The sequence below is a fragment of the Trichoderma virens genome (genome assembly GCF_000170995.1).
Source record: "Trichoderma virens Gv29-8 chromosome Unknown TRIVIscaffold_2, whole genome shotgun sequence".
NCBI classification, from domain to species: Eukaryota; Fungi; Ascomycota; class Sordariomycetes; order Hypocreales; family Hypocreaceae; genus Trichoderma; species Trichoderma virens.
Window position 1 is genome coordinate 1,314,605 of NW_014013747.1, and position 17,178 is coordinate 1,331,782.

The 17,178-nt window shown below is 48.6% G+C and overlaps 4 protein-coding genes across 4 annotated transcripts; 3 read left to right on the top strand and 1 right to left on the bottom strand.

The window, feature by feature from the left end:
• Positions 1 to 548: 548 nt before the first annotated feature.
• Positions 549 to 2,857, top strand: TRIVIDRAFT_229322 (uncharacterized protein; the record flags this gene model as incomplete). The annotated part of the gene is made up of 3 exons (XM_014105056.1): positions 549 to 1,242; positions 1,327 to 1,899; positions 2,001 to 2,857. The coding sequence occupies 3 exons, from the start codon at positions 1,171 to 1,173 to the stop codon at positions 2,343 to 2,345; spliced, it is 990 nt and encodes a 329-aa protein (XP_013960531.1).
• A 356-nt stretch (positions 2,858 to 3,213) lies between these two features.
• Positions 3,214 to 5,698, bottom strand: TRIVIDRAFT_86350 (uncharacterized protein; the record flags this gene model as incomplete). Its single annotated transcript, XM_014105057.1, has 3 exons — positions 3,214 to 3,876; positions 3,933 to 5,343; positions 5,540 to 5,698. 3 exons carry the CDS (start codon positions 5,696 to 5,698, stop codon positions 3,629 to 3,631), a joined length of 1,818 nt encoding a protein of 605 aa, XP_013960532.1.
• A 1,297-nt stretch (positions 5,699 to 6,995) lies between these two features.
• Positions 6,996 to 7,882, top strand: TRIVIDRAFT_63642 (uncharacterized protein; the record flags this gene model as incomplete). Its single annotated transcript, XM_014105058.1, has 2 exons — positions 6,996 to 7,702; positions 7,768 to 7,882. The coding sequence occupies 2 exons, from the start codon at positions 6,996 to 6,998 to the stop codon at positions 7,880 to 7,882; spliced, it is 822 nt and encodes a 273-aa protein (XP_013960533.1).
• Positions 7,883 to 8,549: 667 nt separating this feature from the next.
• TRIVIDRAFT_35214 (uncharacterized protein) lies at positions 8,550 to 10,863 on the top strand (the record flags this gene model as incomplete). The annotated part of the gene is made up of 6 exons (XM_014105059.1): positions 8,550 to 8,660; positions 8,714 to 8,962; positions 9,024 to 9,146; positions 9,213 to 9,364; positions 9,430 to 9,955; positions 10,009 to 10,863. Coding segments are annotated over 6 exons (2,016 nt in total), but the record flags the coding sequence as incomplete, so codon positions are not given.
• Between the last annotated feature and the right edge of the window lie 6,315 nt (positions 10,864 to 17,178).

Below are 17,178 nucleotides of genomic sequence, written 5' to 3' on the forward strand. Positions count from 1 at the left end.
CACGGCTTGAAGCACAACTTTGCGCAAGCTACAAACGAATTCTCTCGTAGATTTTATGGTGGTTGATGGATACTGTAGCAAGCTTTGAATAAAAGGTTATTTCTCTGGCCGTGACCGCGATGAATCGAACGGGTCAAAATGTTTTAGTGCCGCAAACCCATCCGTTAGCAGGGCGAAGCCACTAATTCCGGCTACTGACGCGCAATGATCGCATCCTCCAGCCTGCCGTCCATTGGCTCATTTGGGAAGCCCAAGCCATGGAACACAGGCATGGTTCATGGCCATGACTTTGATGCGCATCGATTGGCGGGCGCTTGGGCCACTGCAGCTGCTCTATTAGGCCTGCAAAGGGCCTTGTGGAGCTGTCAAACAACGTGATGGCAATGGGCCTTTTAGCGGGCTTCGTAATGGCGCCAGTTGCTAACCACTGGGCGCAGCGCTGACAAAGGCTCCGCTGATCCGCAGCGAAAGACGCTGAACCATGGAAGCTTGCTTTTAGATGAAGGACGCTCCGGATTCTGGCCTCGGGTCGCCGGTAAAAGGCGAGACAGAAAACAAGCCACAAGCTCTCTGTTTTTGCCTTGAATACGCTGCTTCGTTCTAATCCATTCTACGGAGTCCCGAGTCCCCAGGCGGCTTGAATTAGCAATCGGCGGTACGTCATCCCCGGGGTCCTCTGGGCTGCTTCCCTTGCCTTGAGGTCCTGGTTACATCTACCAGTACATCAGCATGTACCTAGACAACTAGAATCAATTTTTTTTTTCGGCCTTACTTTTCTTCACCTAACGTACTCGTACAGTAGCGGTGCGCCTCTGCCATCTTCCGCATTTGGACGCGCAAAACAAATTGCCGTCCTGACCTCTTCTCCTCCTCCACCTCCGCACCACCCGAAGCAGCTTCGGTATAGCTACAGCACCTGTTGTGTTCTGAGTTGCTGCTCTGTACTCGTACTGCGAGCCCCCACCAATTAGAGCTCTGTGCTGGTCATCTTCTCGAACCCTCAAGCACCAGACCGTCTCTTCCGCTTTCACACTTTATTCACTACCTTACCTGCCTACGTAACTGCGACACCGCAAAGCCAAGCTTTCGCACCGACTCTAGCCCTTCGCCTAAACATCATCATCACACTTCCACCACCAGCGAAAAAAGTTCAATAGACGCTCTTCCACCATGTCGAGCGGGCAGAATCCTTATTCGCAAGGCCCTACCCAGGAGTCTGGATACGGCGGCGGCTATGGTCAGGTAAGCAAAATCGTCGCTGCAGGGCGGTCGTGATCCGCGTAAAGCAAAGGGCGATCGAATGCTAACAAAGAATGCGCCTGGTAGCTAAACCCATATGCCACCAATGCGAGCGATAATGCGTCGCCGTACAACACCAGCAACAACTATGAGATGCAGGACTACAACGCTGCTGGCAATGGCTACTCCCAAGAGCAGGGATCCCGGCCCACAGTCCTGTCGCAGCAAGACTTCCTCAACCGCGTGCAGAGCCTGCGCAACGACATCAAGGCGCTGACTGGCGACATTGACTTCATTGGACAGCTGCACCAGCGCACTCTCAGCGCCACTGACCAGGATGCGAACCAGCAGCTGGAGCACTATGTTGCGCAGACGCAAATCCGCAACACCGCCATCAAGGATGGCATCAAGGGTCTTGAGCGCGACCTGCTCAAGACAACAGACGCCTCTCGCACTACCAAGAAGACCCAGCTCGAGTCGCTCAAGACCTTTTTCAAGTCCGAGCTCGACAAGTACCAGAGCATTGAGCGTGACTACCAGGCGCGCTACCGAGAGCAGATTGCGAGACAGTTTCGCATCGTGAACCCGGAAGCGTCGGAGGAAGAGGTGCGAGAGGCCACAGAGGCCGACTGGAGCAATGAGGGTGTTTTCCAGACTGCTGTAAGTTGTTTCCCCCTTCTCCGAGGGCTCGGGTTTACTCCTATCCCGCGCCTGTCTATGGAATGTATAAGCGTAAGCAATGCTGACCCAGCTCTTTGCAGCTTCGCACCAACCGCACTGGCCACGCTGCCTCTCTGCTTGGCAATGTGCGCGCTCGCCACAATGAGCTCCAGCGAATCGAGCAGACTCTCTCCGAGCTCGCCATCCTTTTCCAGGAACTTGCTGCTATGGTCGAGCAACAGGAGAACGTAGTTGTTGCCGCCGAGGTAAACGCCGAGAACACAGTCCAGAACATCGAGAAGGGCAACGAGCAGGTCAGCCAGGGTATCGAGCACGCCCGCCGCACCCGCCGCCTCAAGTGGTGGTGCGCCTTCATTGTTTTCCTCATTGCCCTGGCCATTGCTCTCGGCGTTGGTCTTGGTGTGGCTTTGACCAACAAGCATTAATCGGCCTTGACCATCATCTGGCCATTGCCCCAATTATTATTTGCTCTTTTTTTTTCTTATTTCTCAAACTTCAAACAGGGGGAGCCTCTTTCTATGGCTCACGGGGCGTAATTATTTTTTCCTTTTTTCTTCTTCTTAGACCATGAAATATGTATCCAACTGCAACTGGAGGAGCATTACGCCTCTTCGCAGCGAACGACTATTTGTACAATCTTAATTCTTACTTCGAGACGCTACGCTGGGGAGAAAGGGGGGAGGGGTGGAAAGTAGTGTCGATTGCAGCGGCAAAAGGACGGGGAGAATGAAATAACCCGGCGAGGAGAAAAGCGGATTTCGCGTGGAAATTGGGGGAGGCCGATTTGATGAATCTTAATGCCATGAACTCTCGGATGCTGATGACTTGGAAGGACGGGCAAGGGAAGGAGGCGGGAGTTCATGTGGTTGGTACGGATGAACATAGGATAGGGCTTTTTATAACTTTATGAAGTGGACAATGATGAGGATTTGCTTTTATGAGAGGAGTTCTCTTTGCCTGGTTCCCGGTTGTACAAGCGGTGATAGTAATACATCCATCCCCTCCCTCCATACAATGCATCTCCATCGTATGGGAGAAGGAATGGTGACAGATCCAAAAACAAACGAAAATACAAGTACAAATACAAAAGATCAAGTAGGTACTTCTTGACACCATTACATATCGAAGGACGTAAGATGCCATTATAGTATCAATGTACAGAGAGAGGTTTCATTTCTGCATTAACAAGCGAGTTTTTTCCCCCCTCCGTTTCATGCCCCCTTTTTTTCCCTTCGCTCCCTCCCTTGAGGCTATCCAGTCCTTCACATGCTCTTCTTCTTTTTTTTTTTTTTTGTTCTTCTTTCATTCCCATTCTTCCCCCTTCTCTCCCCCCTTTACTTATACACCCTAAATCATGAGCTTAATCATACCCGTAAAGTGTTGGTGTTAATTGCTGTTTTTTTGCCTTGCGCCGCAGGACCAAGAGAAGGGGGAAGAGGGAATGCGAGCCCGAAAGAGCAAAAAAAAAATCAGTTTCCTCCCAACTCCCACATCGTCGGCAGTATAAAATATTCGTGCCATGTACATCGTTGTTACATGAGCACACTAGGTTCATAACTTGTCACACGCAACAGCTTGTATGTGTGCATGTGTGCGTATCCGAGGGCTATCCTCCCATCTTTATTCACTCCATTTTTTTCTCTTTTATTTTTTTTCTTGACCTTGGGGGCGTAAACCTTTTCGTCTAGCATCTTTGTGAGATGCAAGTTTAAGGCATACGCAGGCCGGCAGGACCGCCTGGACCGCCTGCTAGCTTTTCTGCCAGCTTGGGGTACTTCTCCGTCACCTTGACCTGGGTTCGTGTGGCCTCGGCGTATGAAAGAGCGTTAACGATCTCGCCCTCGGTTCGAGCAAGTTCCGCAGCGCGCTCAAAGTACTTGAGCGCCTCCGTCACCTTGTTCTGCTGCAACAAAAGCTGTGCCATGGTAGCAACGGCAATGTCACACTCGGGATCGACTACAGATAATGTCAGCATTATGGGATAATGGGGTTTAGAAGCAGGGGATACTAACTAATGAGAGCTTTCTGGCACAACTTCTCGGCCTCCTTAAAGTCCGAACTTGACTGGAAGAGAGCCAGAGCCTTGTTGATTAGGGGCAAAACGTTCATGGACATGGGCTTGGACTGCTTCTCCATCTCCATGGCGGTGTCGAACTTCTCAATGGCCTCAGGGAAGTTGCCCTGGTCTAGCAACAGCTCGCCGTAGTAGTTGTAGACGTCGGGGACCTTGGGGAAGTTCTTGATGCATCGGCGGAAGGTAGCCATGGATGAAGCAATGGAGCCCATCTTGTACTGCGTGACACCCAGCTGAATGTGGGAGAAGATGAAGTCCTTGTCCAAGTCGATAGACTTCTGATAGTCCTTCTGCGCGCTAGCGAGATCACCCTTGATGAAGTGAGCCTGGGCGCGGTGGTAGTAGACATCGGGATCGTCATTGTCCTGCTCGAGCGCCTTGGCGAACTCAGCGTCTGCCTTGTCAGGCTCGCCCAGCTCCAAGCTGATGCTGGCTCTCTTGATGTAGCTCTGGGTCATGGTGGGGTCAAGCTCGATACTCCTGTCAAAGTCCTGAGTGGCTTCGGCATGGTTGCCGAGCAGGGTTCGCATGGTACCTCGCAGGTTGTATGCGAGAGCTTCATGCTCACCGAGGTTGCCCAGCTCAATGGCCTTTTCGAACGCTTGCCTGGCCTCCTCATATCCTTCGGCTGTCTTCTGTTCCAGCCCCTGGAAACCGAGCTGCAGCTGTCCGAGGCCGGTGTCGAGAGGAAGCTCGACTGAGTCGTCGAGAGCAGCCGGGCGAGGCTTCTGTCGGAAGCTCTGAAGGTAGTTGCCGACGAAGATGGGGCTAGGGAGCTTGGCGGGTCTGGATGCCATGACTTCCTTGGCCTTGTGCTCGGCGAAGACCTTGAGCAACCTCTCAACAGCTTGAGCAGTCGACTCGCTCTTGAAGTTGTCGATAATGCAAGAAGCCGTGAAGTCGAGAAGGGCCTCGGAGTACATCTTCAGGTGCTCGTAGGCAGTGGCGCGACGGTTAATAGCCTTGACATAGTCGGGGTCCATGGTGATGGCCGCTGTGGTGTCTTCGACGACCTTGTCCCACTCGCTCATGGCGCTGTAGCAGGCAGCTCGGTTGGAGTAGAAGACGGCATCGGGCTTGCACAGAATGGCCTGGGAGTAGAGGTCGATGGCCTTGTTATATGCCTTATCTCCGTATGCCTTGTTGCCGGCCTGCTTCAGACGGGCGGCGTACTGCTCTCGAACCTCTGGGGCCAACTGCAGGACGGAGCTCTCATCGATTTCCGGTAGCTCGGATTCGCTTTCGACGGTGGCTTTGGGCTGTGAGGCCTTTGTGTCGGCGGCCTTGCGCTCGGCTTCCTTGCGCTTCCTCCTCTCTTTCTTGCTGAGCTTTGGTGATGCATCGGACTTCTGTTGCGAAAGGCTCTGGTTAGAATACGATACACTTTTCTCGCAATCAACTCCTCATCTATGCCATCCGGGTTCTTTTCCCCCGACCCAATTCGGCGACGACGGCAGCACAGCTGTGCGATCCATATGTCGTCATGCCTAATCGAGCATCGCATCTCCAGAACAACCCCTCTATGCAGAAATGGGCAAAACATACCGAATCGGAATTCAGATAGTAAACAACTCCAGCGCCCGTGACGACAACGGCCACGCCGGCAATGGTGTAGACAACAGCCTTATTCTCCGACACCCACGAGGATATCCGGTCCCAGGTAGAGGAAGAGCTCGCGTCGACGGCGATGGCGCCCGGAGGCATTGACGGCAGCGGGTTGGACATGCTGGGGGCGGGATTAAGAGAGAGCGCTGCCAGGTCTGGAGGCGATGGAGGCGATGGAGGCGACGGACGCAGATGCTGCTGGGATAGCCGTCGATGATGTCGGGCGCAGGAAGAGCTGCAGCAGCTGGGCACGCGCAGAAGAACGAGAAATGATGGCACAGAGGTTCAATCCTCTCTAGTCGAAATTTCCACGGGCGGTTACTAACCCACCTCTCTGCTAACGATTGAGAGCAAAACCACCCACTTCGATCCCAGCCCACTGACCTGCGCCTCTGCTATTTTTTGTCTCCACCAGCTCTAGCCGCTGCGAGAGAAAAAAAAATCAACAACACCTCGCATACGCACCACTGGGTCGGCCTGGAGAGATGCCTGAGGCAACGTCCCGTCTCTGTACTTTGGTTTATTTGCCTTTCATCTCCTCCAGTCTCTCGGTACTATATACTCTATACCGAGGCTCGACACGAATATTGAAGTTCCATGCTATTAACGTGATACGATATGGTACGACTTAGTCGGTACTAGGGCAGTGTAAGGTGATATCATCGCAGCTGGCGAGAGGCAAACTGCGGCCGGTCGCGGATAAGTGGCCGTTGATTCGGGTCATCTGTCCATCCAGCCATTGGCCCATTTACACGCCTGTAATATTCCATGATCCATTCAATCCAATTCTCCATTCAATAGCCCTTCTCCAACTGCTGCACGATGGCCGTCAGCTCTGACTTACAGTTGAAGCTGCCACTAAGATGACCAAAGCTGCATGTGCGAAGGATGTACATGTGCTGCGCATTCATGTATGTACCTAGCATATGTGCCCGAGTTCCCAGCCTGGCAAACATGCCGCGGTAATTCCTAAAGCCGATTCGTCTCTTCTTTCATCCTGTGAAGCTCTTGCATTTGCCCGCTAAGTGGCTGTCTATTTGACATGGAGCGGATTGGGCGCGCACTGTGAACCCCTCCATAGTTCCGTTTCGTGAGAGCTGCTTTTTTATGCATACACTTAGTAGTCCTATTTTCGGAACATCTCTGTTCAAAGTTCATATAAGATTACACGCCCTATATATGAGTATCTACCTAGTAGCTATATACCTGATACTCATACCTCATACGCCTTTCGCATATCTCGTCTCTTCATCTAACCATACACGCATCCACTCATTACATATCTGCAATATCAACAGAGACACAGTGTGACGCAGAGACTCGGGCATAAACAGGAACATAAACCCAAGAGCAACCACATTCACCACATTGGCAGTACATGAATTGATTGGCAACCATGGCTGACGAATTTTCCCTCTTTACGTCTCTTCGGTACGACCCTGTTTTATTAGAGGCTGCTTCCAAGGGTATCGATTACGCAGGATGGAACACCGCCAATGAGTCGCCCTTTTACATGCTCGACTATCACCGCGATCGCATGCTGCGGGCAGCAACCCATTGGCAGTGGGACAAGGCTGTCCAACTTCTCTCGGGCCAGAAGGGCTTGGAGACGTTGGTCAAGTCAGCCGAGAAATTCATCGGTTCATCCCAAAAGACTCCGCTCCGCTTCAAGGTTGTCGTCAGCCGCGAAGGCATTATGAGTTTCGAAAAGAACAACACCGCTCCGGTTGGCATTGAAAATCTACTTCCTCTGCGACTGCCTTCTCCTGACTCTCCGTCCACTCCTCAGGAGCCCAAGAAAGCTCCTTGCTGGGCAATAGTGCTCGATGGTGCTCAAACTGCATCGTCAGAGTACACGCATTTCAAGACGACAAAGAGGGAGATGTACGATTCTTCCCGCCAGAGGCTTGCCATTGCTCTGACAGATGAGCGGGAGGTCCTATTAATTAACAAGGATGACGGATCCATCATGGAGGGAAGTTTAACGACGCCATACTTCTGGCGAGATGGACAATGGGTCACTCCCCCTGTTTCTGCGGCCTACAGCTTGGGAGCTGGAAGTGGTGGCCAAGACGGCACCTCAAGACGCTGGGCCTTGGAAAGGTAAGCTACCAAGCTTTCGATTAGAGCAGATTGTATTCCATGGGCAAGCTAATGATAGAAAACAGGGGGCTGGCCATCGAGCAACCTGTGCCTGCAAGCTCCTTGGTTGATGGCGAAGAGTGCTGGATTAGCAATGGTGTTAGGGGATTCATCGCAGGCGTTGTTCGTCTTAAACAGTAGCATGGGGTCGGCGATGTCAAATAGAGATGGTATATTCTTCCCTGGGTCATAAAAAGTTATAGATTCTGCCTATCAATTTGAGGAAACTTGGCTGGATTTTGCTTTTTTCCTGTGACTATCAGAGATGATGCCTGGGATAGTGTCATCTGCTGCAATGTAGGGTATGTTATCGGATGCCTGGTGAATCATCAGATAAAATTATACAGACGAATCATCTCAATGTGATTTTGTTTGCTCATGCAATTAATGAAAGGTCAGGTTCAGCTTCTTTCCAGTTTTAATTTCTTTCATATTTTTTTATTTTGTGAGGTAACATTAATGGCTGTTGTGATGTATACTAATACACCTGGGACCTGCGGATCTGGATAATGGCCGCTGTGGGGGTGACACCTCTAAAATAGCCGATCCTCCAATACGCGTTAGCAGAATCGCGTCCACTTCAGTCTCTTTACCACTTCCATCATCTTTGAACGTCTTAAAAACGGGATGCTCTACAGCCATCCAAAGCGACGCGCTGCAATTTTGCATAGCTGAATGTTATTTACTTTCTGTTTGGAGTCAGCATCATATCCTATTCTCTACCTTCACAGCATTTTATCTTGAGCACGCAGACAGGCCCTCGTCGTTATCTCGACACTTTTCGGAATCAATCAACTAGAGTGCATGTGCAATCATCATGTCGTCTGATGGCGGTCTTTCAATGCAAGAAGCCATCTCAGCCGGCCGTGCTAAATATGTAGCCCGGCATTACAAACTGGCCCTTGGTTCTTTCACCGATGTCAGCGATCATGCACCATAAACTCGTGCAGCCGCCCTGCTAACTACATCCAGGCCATCAAGCTTTGCCCATGTGAGGTAGAAAAGAGGAAGAGGAAGCGGAGAGATTCAGTGGGACAGGAGTTTGACCAAAATGCACAAGCAAACCAAGTAGCTACCGAGTTTCCAGCACTCGAGTGTGGCAACCCCCTCCATCTCCAAGCTCTCAACTATCGAGCTGGAACATTTGAAAAGATTCCAGATCTTCGTCGTGCGCTAGCTGACGCGCGGAGGATGATGGACGTTGCGCCATGTTCGCCCGAAGTATGCATCCTCTGAACAATCTCAACACACATCACAAGTTCTTGTCGCTTACCGTGCAAAGGGCTATCTCCGGGCAAGCAAGATTCTGCGGATGCAAGAAAATCCAATAGATTCCCTCAAAGTACTGACTGACGGCATTCTGGTGTTCCTTGAAAGAGGCGACTTTCAAGTAGAAGATTTACGAGTAGGTTTATTTGCGTCGAATTAGAAGCTCTCAGGCAATAGTAAAGTTATGCTGACAAGAAGAAAGCGTCTTGACAAAGCTCGAATTCCCCTCAAATCAAAGTTTGCCAAGGTTGATCCCTTGAGTAACTTTCCGAGTCTTAGTTGGATGTCAAAAGCTCATCTACCGCCAGAGCTTATACTGGATATTTTTGGCCGTTTAGAGCTATCAATGCTATGGTAGTGTCAATCGAGCCCTTGATCCATTCTAACCAATGCTAATCCACAGGTTTTGTATTGTCCAGTCAATGTCTGCGAGTCTCCAAATCTTGGAAGAACGCGTTAACGGCGCCTGCATGCGCACAACTTTGGAGGTCCCTTCTTTTCACTGGAGCTTCGGTACCCAAGAAACCCATTTCATTCGACTCCTTGAAGAAATTACTCTCCTACTCAATGAACAATATTAGGGAGCTTGTAATAGCCGATGCTCGAAAACTATATCTGGACCGGAGGAAATTCAACGCCTTCTTGAACGCAGGAACAAGACTGGAACGCTTGGAAGTAATTAACCCATGTGAAGCCGTAGACCTCACGCGACCTCCAAAATATCTCAAATACCTGAATCTTGAGGGATTTCATCGTTTCAATGGGCCAAATCAAACAGTCGACTCTTATAGAAGATTTTTATCGGCAGTTGTTCCCAATCTAGAGACCCTAATCCTTTCGGGAGTTCCCAGACAATGGTTCACTGATGTGCAGGTGCCTATGATGCCTAAGTTGAGGCATCTCAAGCTGTCCAAGGGCAAAGAACAGCCATGGGTATTATCTGTTGTAAGCAGTTCAAATTAATGCCGTTCTTGCAATTATAAACTGACGTCCATTAGGTGGCTTTGTTGAAAAGCACTCCACAACTTGAACAGCTCTACCTGGAGGATCTCATTCTGGATTGCAGTCATTCAATTCGCGAGAAATTTGACGACTGTTGTGTTCCCAATCTCAAGTCTCTCACCATTGTGGATACGAGAGCGCAAGTGTTTGAGAGGGGCACTAACCTTTGGCTTGCACACAGCGATTCATCTACCCTTGAGGCGTACCAACTCGTAACAGCTTTAAATCATGGAAAGAAACTCAGGGCTTTAGAGATAAATTATAACTGGCAGTACAACAACAATGGACGGGCAAGTAACGACATATTCAGCAACATGCACCAAGATCATGCATACCAATACGAAGATCTGGAGATCTTACGCCTCTCCAACCTAGTCGTGTCACCTCAGATAGCAGAGAGGTTGTTCGAATCACCCATAAGATCCGGAAAACTTTATACTTTCGACATTTGTTTCCCTCTCCCGAGGTTGGACGAGGCACCTGGGCAAACTAGTGCGGATCACATCCAAAAATACCAGTGGCTCGAAGGGGCTGAGAGTATTCGATGCCTCGGCATCTATGACTTTAGCTTCAAAGCTTATGTGAATGCATTAGATCACCCATTGGTCAAATTTCTACAAAAGTTTCCCTCATTGGAGGAGGTGAAGCTGGGGTCATCCGTGTCTGGTGTCACGGAGTACCTCCTCACGATTGAGGATGTCTTGAAATTCGTGAAGCTCAAGTCTATAGAGGCCACGCAGATATCGGGAGAGTCTTTTGACAAAATTAGGCGGCTGGCTAGGAAACAAGGGGTAAACTTGACATGGGAGGCTCAGCGGCCAAAGTGGCCTATGAACTTTAGAGACAACTAGACGCACTGTGAAACGCTATGATCGGTGTAAGTGGACTATAGGGCGAGAGAAGTTGTTGTAAACATTCATGCGCGTACTGTTTTTAGGATGGCGTATAGGGAATTTGTGGCATTGACGAAAGATTAATTGGATACATGCAGCATTGACAGAGATAATATGAGGACACATATGAGATTTCATGAGGACAGCCAAGGCAATGGAGAATGAAATAACATTCAGTATTAATGAAAGCATTACCATCATTACATGAGTTACTTGGATCAATCGTTTCGCACTTTTCTACTGAAAGCTGGAACCTTGGATCTGGTCTGGAGGAGAGGAGACTCAACTTAATGCTTCCATCTTCTTCCACCACAAGTACGAGACGCGTGCTTCTCTCTTCTTCTGTTTCACAACACATGGAGTGTTATACACGTCAGTCGGGTAGATGAGAAAGCGGTGTGTCTCTTGTTAATTCACTGCAAGTTGCTAAATGACGAGGGCTGGATAGACGCATACAAGCCTCAATGGTGGCGTCACCATAGGGGCAAGACAACATTCACTTCACCGACTCTACGGGTAGTTGCTTGCTTTGTTATGTAGGTTGGCTACAAACAACTTTGCTCGAATATATTAACCCTCACTGCCGCCCCGAATATAAGAATGCTTTGCCGCTTCCATTCATCCTTACGACACAGACTTACAGACAAAGCGTCATGCAATCTTGAGACCCGAAATGCCTTGCTTCACCAACATAGGCTGTGAAGAGGCAACCAAGGTCTTTTTTACTCATCCAGAGACATCATATTGATACATGTCTCTGCATTATTGGAATGGTTTGTACCTCTAACATCATGGATTTCAGCCACACATATCATCCCTGTCGAACCCTAATCATTATCGGCTACAGCTAACAAAATCTTCTACTGGAAAAGGATATTGCAGAGCCCCCAGGAGCAAAAGTCCCTCGCAGATTGGTGTCAGTACGCAACATAGACGAGTCGCCAAACCAGCAGGCAGAAATCGTCATTTGCGACCTGGTCAGAATCTAGAAACCTGGATTCCCCATCTGCCATGAACGACTCGCCGTCATAACTAAGAGCGCCCTGGGATATACCATCCGCATAGACGTCAAGAAGATAAACATACTGGAGTATAGAACTTCAAACACAGCCTGTCTATCTCAAGCCGAATCATGGCTCTCAAGGTAGTCCCTAGGCCTCTTCTTGTCCCTATATCCTCCCCGCTCCGCGCTGCCGCTGCCGCTCCCCCCTCTTATCCCAAGCAAATGTCGCCGAAATCACTACGCATAATGATCATTAATGACACATTGCTGTCTTACTCTGGAGGGTGGCGTTTCAACGACGGCCGTTTACGTTTGTGCCGCCAGCCTCGGCTAAGTATCTCGCTGGGAGATGCAAATTGAACAGGAATCTTCCTGCTTAGGGCATCCTAGCATGACATCCCCTCGCAAATTTATATCTGGGTTTGACTCCCGCCTGGTACTAACAGCAGGCTACTTACGAACTACGACACTATTCACATATTCTGAATTCTCAATACGGAGAAATTCTGGACCCAATTATTTCGAGTGTGGTTGGGCTCTATAATGAACATGATGGTATGTTTGCTGTCATATACCGGCTAATCCGTCATTAACAAAGATCCAGACGAATGCGAGCAACATGCCAATTACCATACTAACAGGAAATCTTCCTTACATTGCCAACAAGACATAAAACAATGCTAGGTATGATTACCTCTTCAGAAACAATACCCTCATTCCCATGGATAAACCTGATTGTACTAATATGATAAACTCACAAGATAAAATTGAGTACTCAAGGAACCATTCTACGAGCACAAGACTACCGCGATCGCCCATTCTCGTGAGAGAGACTACGACCGTGATAAAACGTTTGAGCAGCTGTGCTTTTCCAGATGCTGCCAAATTCCCTGACCTTGGTCGGTGAGCCATATTTGCGTCTATTTGCGATCAAGAGAGGAGAGGCACGAATACTTGGTGTTACCTTTCGCGCGCGTGTTTGCGAGCACTGAGGTGCTTTTAGTCAGTTGACTTGGGCAAATGTTCATGAGATTGCAACAAGGAAATTATGGTCCCATGGTCTTATGTCGCCAATTTCTCTCGACTTTTGACTCTCGTGTGGCAGAATATTGGACCAAGCACCCACATTCTGGGCTCATGGAATCCAACACATGGTGTTGGATCAAGGCGGAAATGTGTTTCTATCAGATGTTTCTGTTTGGGATTTCTTTGCAGAGAACATTTCAAACAATCGACAAGAAACCCAAATTACCGGCGGGCTTATACTAGAACGGCAATTTCCCAAGACGTTGCACTACACAACTGGGCAGTGGCCCTGGAATATCACTTCAGTATGCACTCATTATTTCCCTTATTGGCCGAATTGGATGGAATTGGCCGACCTTCCTTACATTCTCAGCATGGCTTGGCTCGACCGCTCTCTCACGCAGACGGACGGACGTCTCCACTACGGGAGGAAATGGAGAGACGGCGCCTGTCTATGTGGCATGCTGTTACTCACCAAAGATTTACAATACAGCCTTGTCACAATTCTCTCGACCGATTATTCTGTGTGAAGCTGGAACTTTACAGAAGCAGAATCATCAAAAAATCTGTCGATGGACAATAACTGATCCCAAGCTGCTACATTTTCATCCTTGCTTCTGCAGCGAAGGTCGATTTACCTGAATCGGGGCCCCCGAAGCTGCTACTTCCAAGCCTTTGATGAGAATCTTTCTCGTCGTCGATTGGACTTGACAAAAATATTTCCCGGCATTCAAGCGTTCGCAGAGCAGGGCCGTTTCACTGGCCAACATGCCGAAGCCATACAGGCACTTACCTCTACCGCCCTTGGCAAAGTTTTCATCGTAGGTGGCATAACACAAAACAGAGAGTTCACTCTCTCAGCATCGTCAGTAATCCGACCCTGTTCGCCAAAGAGAAGAAAGACAGGACAGGATCTTCTGGATTTCACATATGTTCAACTTCTGAAAGACAACTATCCTTGTGGAAACATATCACAGCCTTGAGATCACCAATTAAGCTGCAGTAGAACATCACTGTATAGTCCACGGCCAAATGAAGTCAGGTATAAAGAAGGCACCGATTCTTGAGGACGTTATTGGTCAATACGAAGCAGAAAACGATCGCGAAGATACGACACTGAGTATCTAGATGTATGGAACATCAACTCTGACTAATTTGGAAAATCGGAAGCCTTGGTCGAATAAATTCGGCTTAAGAGTGTGAGCAGCAACTACACTAGAGATTGTAAGAGGAATACTAAGAGGAATACTGTCGATATTGGTATTCCACGGGCTTACTAGTCGGCAAATTCCAGCATCACAGAAGAGCCTCTGCTTGAAGACGAAAGCAGATTATGGAGATAAAAGCATATTACGTGTAACTGGCGCAGCCTCGTCTTTGTTACAGGTACACCAATAATGAGCAACCTTCACGACATCATCTCACCTCCAGGGCTGGTTTGGTCGAAGTTCTGCATTCGGACTCCCTCGAATGGGCAACATCGGCATTAAGGAGATTGTTTCGATGCATCAGTTGAGCGAGCGACGAAGTTGGATAATAAGGCTTTGCAGTTGTCGATTATGCTGAGCAAAGAGTACGACAAAAGTAAACGCAATCTCTGAGTCGATCTACACCTCGACAGAGTTTTATTATGACGACGATGACCCGATATCCGCGGCGGATCAGATCAACTTTCTTTACGAATGAACATTTGAATGTCTTAATGCTATACTTGCTGGACTTCTGTTGGAAACAGCCATCCACGATTCCGACTGTTGGGGATTACGTGACCCCACGGCACCCGCTGCTACCTATTCATCCTCCTTCTGTGTCACTCTAGTTGGCCCTTCTTCTTCATCATATTCAGGATGCTCAGCCACCTTGGTTGCTTCTTGCAGTTGAGCTCAGTGCCTTCGGTTATGGAATGCGGATTTTCCCATACCCTCCTCTTTCGTTCGTAATCCCACACCGAGGGACTTGATCCAGGGGACGATAAGAAAGCTCTCATACCCATCTAGTTAAGACGAATAGCAAACACGAACTTGATACAATATTCACGCCCGTTTCGGTCCAGGAAAGATGCCTGGTCTGCAGACCTCGTGGTCAAAGCAAGATGCATAGGACGCACCTAAAACCTTGTTCCCCAAGCATCGGATATCAAGAATGTCACTCTGATCACATTCAAAAGTATCAATACCTTCTACTACTATCAGCGATTATTATAATTATCTCTCAAATCCGGGACACGGGATGCTGGATCGTCAACTGAACAGGCTGGCTGCAAACCCTTTCCTACTTTTCTCATAGTTTTCTACAATAGATTAATTATTGAATGTAAATTCGCAATACTTTTTACATTTCTTCCCTCCAGACTGCATTGATCCATGACAAATCCAAGGATCCTGTATTAATTCAGGTGGGAACTTTAATCGCTTCCTTTACATTCCCCAGCCTCTTAACAAAACCTGATATTATCTCTTTACTCTCACAAATCTCCGCAACAACACCCGAAGAAGTCCTAATGCAAAATCGATTATCGTCAACGTGCCAACTCAAAGACTCTTCTAAAGCCTTTTCCAACCACTGCTGATAGAGAGTATGCAAGGCTTTTTCGTCAAGGCGAAGAACAAGCTCCATTATACCCAATCCAGGATATTTCAACACAGCCTCCATAGCCCAAAACTCCATATCCCTTTGGGCTGCATTAGGGGAAATCATGGCTTGGCGCGCAATATCTTGAATAATCCCACGGAGCTTTGGAGGAAAGACGCCAAGCCGCGCCTCTTGAATAGTGACACCAAACTTGGTCATTGCTATTTCCAACATCCTTGAGTGCTCCAATTGTGTGGCCAGGTATACGAGAGCACGGTCTCGAACACTCCCATCCCAAATCTCCAAGTTGTCCAACAGTACTTCCAAAACGCATTTCGGCAAACGAGGATGTTCTCTCATGATTATTCCGGCTACTGCTTTGTGGAGCGGCTGTGTGCCCCCGATCATGACGGCCACGCTGTTGAACAGAGCATCTGGGATTGGCCCATCGTAGTCATTTTGTTGGGATGTAGATGTTAATTCCACTAATTTGTCTTCTTGATGACTGAAATAGGCGGCGAGAACGTTTACAATAGCGTAGCAGATTCTTGCGTTTAAGAGAAGCTTAGCGAGCTCTTCGAATTGAGTCACATCAAGGTGGTTTCTGCCGAGAACCTCGAATAGGATGTCGACTACCAGATTCTCCAGAGTGAGGGTGCTGAGCTTGTCATTTGGATACTTTGAACGATCGAGGTGCTCCAAAATGAATTGTTCGATGCTCTCCAGCTTTTTGACATACCCTGCGTCGTGTAACCTATCTTTCCAACGCCGAAGAGCCTGCGATATTATTTCTTCCCTGTTGCCTAGAGGCGCTTGTGTCTCTTCTGCTTTAGAGTCACCAGGAGTATCTGAGGTGGTATTTTCGAGCTTCAAAGATTCCGACAAGGTTGTTAGTGCTTCCTTTATCTTTTCCGGCTCATCATACACTGGTCTCATATTACCGTCTGTGTACAATTTCGGATAGAGAGGACGATCGCGTGCCCATCTCTCCAAACATTCGTAAGTGTTTGGTGGTAAGCCTAGTATGGCTTTAAGCTCTGACAAAGCACTTATCCTAGTCTCCCGATTACCGAACTTTAGACATTCTAATAAGCCATTTATGATTAAAGGGCTGTACTCGGTCACAGTCTTGGTCTGCACAAACTTCCATACAATGACCGCCGCTTGTCGGAAAATATGCTTGTTTGAATGGTCTAGAAGCTTAGAGAGAAGCGACATTGTAGCTGGAGTTGACCTTAGCGTCTGCCAGAGAAAGTGCATTGCGAGAAGACTCAAGTTGAGATCGTCCGTATCATAATCGCCCTCATCGGTGCCCTCATTTACAAAATCCAGGCACCACTCAACTATAAGGTCTACCAAGCTCACTGAGATTTTCGATCGACTTGCGAGTCCGTGGGCAAAAGCTGAACGCAAACTTTTCCTGTCATAGCTCATCATTACGGCCGCCTCTTTCAACAACTTTTCAGAGAATTCTGTCTCTCCCACCAGCTGGCGCACCGTTTTCGAAGAGCTCCATGAGTCCAGGAAGAGCCAATTCTTCATCTTAGTCTCTGCGAACTGACGAATTTCCCTAAGTGAGGCGGGTTCGTAAGCCGTGCTATTGATTTCTGCCAAACAATGCATAGTTAGCCGCAGATGGACAGGACCGAGTAAGTCCTTCGGCTCTTCCTCTA